The 8357-nt window shown below is 44.6% G+C and overlaps 1 protein-coding gene across 4 annotated transcripts in view; it reads right to left on the bottom strand.

Annotated features, from left to right (window-relative positions):
* Positions 1-354: 354 nt before the first annotated feature.
* Positions 355-8357, bottom strand: part of LOC144605454 (copine-8-like) — a 299949-nt gene continuing 291946 nt past the window's right edge. For 3 of the 4 annotated variants that reach the window (XM_078420728.1, XM_078420727.1, XM_078420729.1), the window contains one exon: positions 356-5726. In XM_078420728.1, coding sequence (XP_078276854.1) covers positions 5538-5726 — 189 coding nt within the window. In that variant the 3' untranslated portion in view covers positions 356-5537. Of the gene's footprint in view, positions 5727-8357 lie in introns of all 4 variants that reach the window. The other variant, XM_078420725.1, reaches the window with a different exon arrangement.

Genomic DNA, 8357 nt, shown 5'->3' with positions numbered 1-8357 from the left:
TTTATTATTATTGCAGATTGGGGACAGAGGTATCTCAGTCTGCTGGTAAATCATGTGTGTTTCAATGTTTATTTTGAGAAATTGAACCTGAGGTATGGGTGATTGCTTGCCTTTTGGAGGAACATTTCCATTTCAGCCGAGTATGTACATGATGAGATTGTGAACAAACTGCTTTTCTTTCATAAAACAGATCAACACGTAGTGCTGGAGTAATTCACCGGGTCAGGCAGCTTCCCTGGAGAAAAAGGATGGATGGTGTTTTCGGTTGGGACCCTTCTTCAGATTGGAAGTGGAGGTTTGGGGGGGGGGGGGGGGGGGGGGGTGGGGGGGGTTGTTGAAGAGCTGTAGGCGAGAAAACACCAGAACCTATCAAGTCCGGCCACAAATTACCCCAGGCAGGGCTTTGCCTGGTAGGTCCATTGTTGGCCGTGGAAGGTGCGATCACAAGATGGAAACCAAGCGAACATTCCGGAACTGGTAACACAGCTAGGGTGGCGGAAGGGGGAAGGGGGGGTGGGGAGGGGGGGGTGTAAGAAGTGTAAGAAGCAACTTACTTAAAATCAGTTAATTTAATGTTCATACCGCTGGGGTGTAAGCTACCCAAGCGAAATCTGAGGTGCTGTTCCTCCAATTTGCGAGTGGCCTCACTCTGTCAATGGAGGAGGCCCAGGACAGAAAGGTCAGTATGGGAATGGGTGTTGAACTGGTTGGCAACTCCATTGCCATTCCCTTCCACCTGTATCTCTCCCTCTGGCTTTATAATTCATTCCTATTCTCTCTTTATCTGACCCCCATTGTTCCCCTCTTGAGATCACACCTTCCCTGGCCCACAATGGACCTGCCAGGCACCGCCGTGCCTGAGGTCATTTGTGGCCAGTCTTGATGGGCCTGCTTTTTTTCTCCTCCACCTCCCCCCCCCCCCACACTACTTTCGGTCTGAAGAAAGGTCCCAACCCAAAATGCCACCTCTCCTTTGCCACCAGAGACACTGCCTGACCCGCCGAGTTACTCCGGCACTTTTTATCTATCTTTGGAATAAACTGGCATCTACAGTTCCTTGTTTCTACATTCTTCCTGCTTTTTTTTTCATGCCTACTTTACGCAGTGACATTGGGTGCACATCCAAGTGGGGCAAACCCTCCCTCGCCTGTATCCACCTATCACTTGCCAGGCTTTGTCCCGCCACAACCTCTCTTCCAGCTTTCTCCACCTCGACAACAATCAGCCTGAAGAAGGTCCCGACCTGAAACATCCACTCTCCGTGTTCTCCAGAGATGCTTCCTGACCCGCTGAGTTACTCCAGCACGTTGTGCCTTTTATTTTGGGCATCGAGCATGTTTGTTCCACCTCAAGCCCAAAAATCATCCCCAAAAGGTTGCAGCTTGTGAGCTGCTGCTCACAATGGATTCAGTGGATTCATGAGTCGATCGCCCTGCTGGTAATCCAGAGATATTTGAGACCTCACCAAAGCTGATGGGACTTTTACACTATGGGATAGGAAGCTTGAATAAAACGATAAAAAGCCTGACCCACTGAGTTACTCCACCACTTTGTGACTTTAAAAAAAAGAAACCAGTATCGCAGTTCCTTGTGTCTGCACTATGCCCAGTCTGTGCTAAACCCTTACATGTTACTTCCTACATTAATAAACAGGATTCAGTAATGATGTCCATAAAATTCTTGGATGATGTTGAAAAATAACTCTCGCAGATCCTAAATTCCCCTTCATCTGGTCTGCATGTGTCTGGACTCAGAATTAGGCAGCTCATTCTCAATGACTCTTGCCAATGGTCCCTCCAAGTAAATCAGTTCAAAGGGATTTAGAGATTGGAAGAAAATGCTGACAGCCAGAAATGTCCATGTGACACGAATGAATAATCAGGAAAACCCCCCCACAAAATCAATTGTAAGAAATTTGCTGAATCCAGGTCCCTGGAGTGGAAAGCAGTGAAGAGATTGATCGGGCGTGTCAAATCCTTCAGCCTTGATGAAGAAAGATCTCTAGAAGGGTATAATCACCCTTTCAGGGCAGAGTTCTGCTCAGCATTTTGCAACAAGATGCACGAGGTTCCAATCAAGCAGTACATTGCATTGAAATTTCATTCATAGTGACAATTCTCATCCAAAGTTTTGATGTTATGGATTGTATGGAGTAAATGCTAGTTATTTATTTGTTTAGAAAGTGCCATATCTTTGTGTGGTGTGCTGTGTTACATTAGGCAGGTCATACGTTGTTATTAAAGTGCAGACACAAGGAACTGCAGATGCTGGTTTATAAGAAAAAGTGCTGGATTAACTCAGCGGGTCAAGCAGCATCTCTGGAGTCTGGAAAGGGAATCTGAAACGTCATCTATCCAATGTTGTCCAGAGACCTTTGGCCTGACCCGCTGAGTTACTCCAACACTTTGTGTCCTTCCATGCCTGGATATTGTTTAACACCACTCCACAGACTGCAGGCCAGGGGAATGTGGATAAGGGGTAGTATAAAAAGCCATGCATGCTTTGCATCGGAGAGTAAGAAAATAACTGCAGATGCTGGTACAAATCGAAGGTATTTATTCACAAAATGCTGGAGTAACTCAGCAGGTCAGGCAGCAAAGTTCCTCTGTCTAAAGTCCTTGCACTTCAATAACAAAGTATGATAGTTCCTCTGTCCCTCTCTTCCCCTTCCCCCTTCCCAGATCTCCCACTGTCTTCCTGTCTCCACCTATATCCTTCCTTTGTCCAACCCCCCTGACATCAGTCTGAAGAAGGGTCTCGACCCGAAACGTCAGCCATTCCTTCTCTCCTGAGATGCTGCTTGACCTGCTGAGTTACTCCAGCATTTTGTGAATAAATTGCATTGGAGAGCATCTTCTCTCGGACACAAGTCTTCCAAATTGGCCAATTTGTAATAAGGAGAGAGAGAGAGAGTAGAAACATGGATCTGCAGATGCCGAAGAAGGGTCCCGACTCGAAATGTCACCTATCCATGTTCTCAGATGCGGCCTGACCCGCTGAGTTACTCCAGCACTTTGTATCATTTTGTTTGTTATTAAAGTGTCTCATTTTTTTTGTTATTAAAGTGTCTCATTTAGAAGACAATGAGAAAACATCTGTTCTTTGATGCTTCAAAAACCGGCAATTCTGACTTCTCTGATGAAAGTTGAACATGAAGAGTACAAAATCTGAAATTATTATCATTAGTACACATGCAAAAAGTCATATTAAAATGGACTCAAATTAATTGATTTGGTTCATCAATTGAACAGTAGAGCATGGAAACAGGCCCTTCGGCCCACCCAGTCCATGCCAACCATCGATCACCCTTTCATACTCATTCTATGTCATCCCACTTTCTCAGCCGCTGCCTACACCATCGGGGCAATTTACGGAGGCCAATTAACCCACAAACCTGCACGTCTTTAGGATATTGGAGGAGCACCCAGAGGAAACTCAAGGAGAACATGCAAACTCCACTTAGACAGCACCCGAGGTCAGGATCAAACGTGGATCTCTGGAGCTGAGAGGCAACTGCTCTGCCAGCCTGTGGAAATGTGCAGGAAAGAACTGCAGATGCTGGTTTAAATCGAAGGTAGACACAAAATGTCAGAGTACCTCAGCGGGACAGGCAGCATCTCTGGAGAGAAAGAAAGGGTGACGTTTCGTGTCGAGACCCTTCTACGGAAATGTTTTGCGTACAAAAATGCCGTATAGTGTCAAACATAGAACAGATGTAGAAAACAAATCACGATACAGCTGTGTAAAACTTTGCTTGGGCCGCATTTGGAGTATTGGGTGCAGTTCTGGTTGCCACGTTGGGAGGATGTGGCGGCTTTGGAGAAGGTGCAGAAGAGTTCTACCAGAATGCTGCTTGGATTAGGGGGCATTGGCTATAAGGAGAGGTTGGACAGACTTGGATTGTTTCCTCTGGAAAGTCAGAGGTTGATAAAAGTATACAAAATGATGACAGGCACAGATAGGGTGGACAGACAGATTCTATTTCCCATGGTGGAAATATCAACGACGAGAAAGCTTCAAGGTGAGAGGGGCAAAGTTTAAAGAAGATGCGTGAGGCAAGTTTTTTCACACAGAGGGTATTGGGGGCCTGGAACGTGCTGCCAAGGGTGGTGGTGGAGGCAGATACAATCGTGGTGTTTAAGAGGCTATTAGATAAGCTGGGAAAGGAGATATATTCATTACATGCAGGCAGAGGAGATTACTTTATTTTGGCATCAATTTGGCACAGACATTATGGGCCGAAGGGCCTGTTTGTGTGCTGTACTGTTATAATTTGTGTGTTGTATGTTCTAGATGGTGCACAGAATATGCCTGTCCTGATGAACCAAGACATGTTAACCCAATCACGCAGAGTTCAGGAAAAGAACATAAGATAGAATAATAAATCTCTCCTGTGGGAACACCAGCTAAATTAGTGTTATTGTGCTACCTTCGTTATAGTGCTTGTGCTTTGAAATTAATCTACATAGAAAATGTTTGGAACAATCCAATAATTGATTGTCTTTAGTACAGAGGACTGGATTGGAGAGTAGAAATGAATGTGCTTGGTTTAGAAACTGTGACCAGAATAAGATTTTGGACCCTAGTCACTGTGGAGCCAATTGAACAGTTCAATACTTTGAGCAGAACTGCGGACCTTGGAAAGGTGTGTAAAATGGACGGCTGTTGGTTTTACACAGGTCCCAATGTTATTTCTGTCATAGACAGCAGAATTTTGTCAGGCTGTCGTTTCAATCCTGTTGTATTAACCCCCCCCTTCCCACACACAGGGAAGCTGAAAACACTGCCCTTTGCATTGTGGAAAGGGCGGCTTTCGAGTTGAAAATGATCATTCTTTATAATTACCATCTTCCGTTTCACATCTACCCCATTTTATGGACTGGCCCAGCTCGGATCACAGAGTTTACACTGAGCTGCAGACAACAGCTTTACAGTTGAGCCAATTTGGTCTAAACGAGCACCCAAACAAGTCACGATCCGTGAAACAATAGCTACAGTGGAGGCATGAAACAATGAAACATACAAATTCCCATCGATTTTCCAAACAATTGGCTAAAAGAGCTTCAGCATTATATAAACCAGTTAGATTGTAGAAAGAATCAATTCGTAAACTTCAAATGACAAAACAGACAATTTTCAAACAGTATCCATGTCATCGAAATACTCGGTTTGCAAACCACTTGCAAATCCTCAATGTGTTCCACAATTGTTACTCACTCTACTCCACATCCATTCGCTGGTTTCATTCCTTGAGTGGACTGAGAAGCCTTCAGTTTAGAAAATCCAGCACAGACAGGTGTTTGCAACCAACTCCAGCAATCCCTGCAACTTTCCCCGTTAGCCTGTCTTCGAGGAATGTGAAACTTAGGTCTACTTTGGTCAACCTCGAGCACTCCACAGATACGGCATTTGTGCCACAAATCACACGACTGAGGACACAAAACATCTCTAGAGGTTCTGTTTTTGTGGCATCCGGCTGCAGCAGGAGTGCAGTCGACATATTAAACATCACGAGGTGAGTCCTGGAGAGGAGTGTGTCAGATCTGCGTGTGGAGGCCCAGGCCTGTGGGTGTGTACGGCGGGGGTGCCGGGTTGGGCTTGATGCTCCGGGTTTTCATGTAGGATATAAACTGGTCTGGGATCTCAGCCAGAACGTCCTTGGCCAGTCGTGCCATGCTCAGCACGTGGTTGCCTGTGCGGTCAATGTAATCTCGGAAAGGCACGAACTGAAAGGAAAAAATACTTCATAAACACAGGAAGATTGCTCCCTTTTAAACTTATCTTTACATTTCACTGAAGTAGGTTCCCGACCTGATGTCCTCCACAGATGCTGCCTGACCACCTGAGTTACTCTAGCACTTTGTGTTCTGTGCAAGACTCCAGCATCTCTAAAGAAAAAAGGATAGGTGACACTTTGGGACTTGATAAAGGGTCCCAACCTGAAACATCACCTATCCTTTTTCTCCAGAGATGCTGCCTGACCCACTGTTACTCCAACACTTTGTGTCCACCTTTGGAATAAACCAGCACCTGCTGTTTCGACCCTCTTGTTTCCTTTTCATCTCTAGCCTTTGTTACTTACTCCACACAACTGTCACTGCAAGCCTCCTCACCTGTATCCACCTATCACTTGCCAGACTTTTCCCTGCACCATCTCTCTTCTCCGACTTTGCCTCCTTTACTACAATCAGTCTGAATGAAGGTCCCGACCTGAAATGTCATCTGTCCATTCCATCCACAGGTGTAGCCTGACCCACTGAGTTACTCCAGCAATTTGTGTATTAGTCCAAATACTTGGTTTAGGTCATTGTTTTCCCACTATATAATAATAATAATAATAATAATGCATTACATTTATATAGCGCTTTTCAAACACTCAAAGACGCTTTACAGGGATTACTAGAACATAGAGAAGAAAATAAATAGATAAATAAGTAAACGAACAGAAAAAGGAGACAGAAGGTGAGGTGACGGTCAGTGGTTGAAGGCAGTGCTGAACAGGTGAGACTTATATCTATTGTATAACCTATCTGTGCACTGTGTTCATGTATAGTCTTGTTTTTGACTGGCTAGCACACAAACTAAAGCTGTTCACTGTATCTCAGTACACGTGACAACAATAATAAACTAACAAACTGAACTAATTGTTTAACTATATTTATTCCCAGGGGTGTGTACAAGACAGGATGAGCGTAGGCAAGTTCCACCCAATAACTATCTAAGATATCTCAGGCATGGGATTACATGCACTGTTGCTCATCTTCACTAGTGCTGTAACTTTATGGACAATTCATGCCAGGCGCACTTCATTTAGATTCCTTCACTGTTCCTGTTCCAGGCTGTCTGATGGCTTCCCTTGCCTTCACCCCAACTTTCAATAAATATTTTTTGGATTATTTTATACAATGGACCAAATTTGCTGTAACCTCTGTAGGCACCTTTCCTTTGATATATTGGTATTCTGTTTAAGTGTTGTCTTTCAACCATATTTCATGGCTGACTTATTTTTATCTATGAGAGAGAGAGTTACAGTGCTTAATAAAATCAGAAATGTTGATACCTTTGACCAGAACCTGCTGATGTACGTCAGATGCCAGAGTTAATGGGTAAAGCAGCCAGCAACTTGTGGTGTGAGAGGTCTCGTGAGCTGCAAACCACCACCATTTGTGCCCCCCCACTGCTCCTGAAAGCAGCACTTGCCTTTAACCTTAATGCGAGTTAGTGTTGGAGTAACTCAGCGGGTCAGGCAGCATCCCCGGAGAACATGGACCCTTCCGACATTTTCCTCATTTTTTCTCCTAATTGTTCCTAAATAGCCTTCTCCTATTTTTTTTTTTTGTTGTAAGCCAACGACTGCAGTTCCTTGTGTCTACAGTTTTATAAAGTTGCCGCATTTTCTCATTAATTCCCCGCTAGAGTTGCAAGTAACCTTTTAACAATGCAGTAATTGTTAATGATTGCCAATCCAACTCTCTGGTGCAGAAAAGGAATAATTAAATAGTGATGACTCATTTCTTCAGGATGTTTCAGGTTTTAAAAATTGTCAGACTTTGAATTGTTCTCTTTCTCTGTCTCTTGATCTTTCCTTTCTTTGTATTTGTCATTGCGTTTACATCTTCTTTTCACCCTTTCCAGATTAACACCATCTTTCCTAGAACAGGGTGGCCAGAACTGAAAACAATACTCCAACTGTAGCCTGACCAACACCTTGAATGTTGAGGAACACACCAGTTTTATAACAATTAGGGGAGTGAGGAAATCACCCGTCACTTAATGCCAGCTCAGGCATTCATTAAGATTATGATTGATCTTCGAGCCCAGTTCTATATCGCTGCTGTGTCCCCATAGCCCGATCCCTTAAATGTTCAGAGTGCTATCGACTTCTCTTTTGTGTCAATGCCTCGGCCTTCAAAACCTCCAGGGTGGCTGATTCCAAACTTTCTCCAACCTTGTAGTTCTCAATTGCCTCCCCCCCCACCAACCCCTAACTCTGACAGTACGACCCCCTAGTTCCACACTGTTCAACTAGGAGATGCACCCACCCTCCCTCCCTCCATCCATTCCGTCCATCCCTGCAGGAACGTAAAAAGACACAAAGTGCTGGAGTAACTCAGCTGGTCAGGCAGCATCTCTGGAGAAAATGGATAAGTGGCGTTTCGAGTCAGGACCCTTCTTCAGACTGTATATATATATGTGGTACAGCATCTCATATTTCGCTTGGGCAGTTTACACCCCAGCGGTATGAACATTGACTTCTCTAACTTCAGATAGTTCCTCTGTCCCTCTCTTTCCCCTCCCCCTTCCCAGTTCTCCCACTGTCCTCCTGTCTCCTACTACATCCTATCTTTGTCCCGCCT

This window comes from Rhinoraja longicauda, chromosome 24 (genome assembly GCF_053455715.1).
Source record: "Rhinoraja longicauda isolate Sanriku21f chromosome 24, sRhiLon1.1, whole genome shotgun sequence".
NCBI classification, from domain to species: Eukaryota; Metazoa; Chordata; class Chondrichthyes; order Rajiformes; family Arhynchobatidae; genus Rhinoraja; species Rhinoraja longicauda.
The sequence above is the reverse complement of the archived record's forward strand: the minus strand, read 5'-3'. Positions and strand labels throughout refer to the sequence as shown.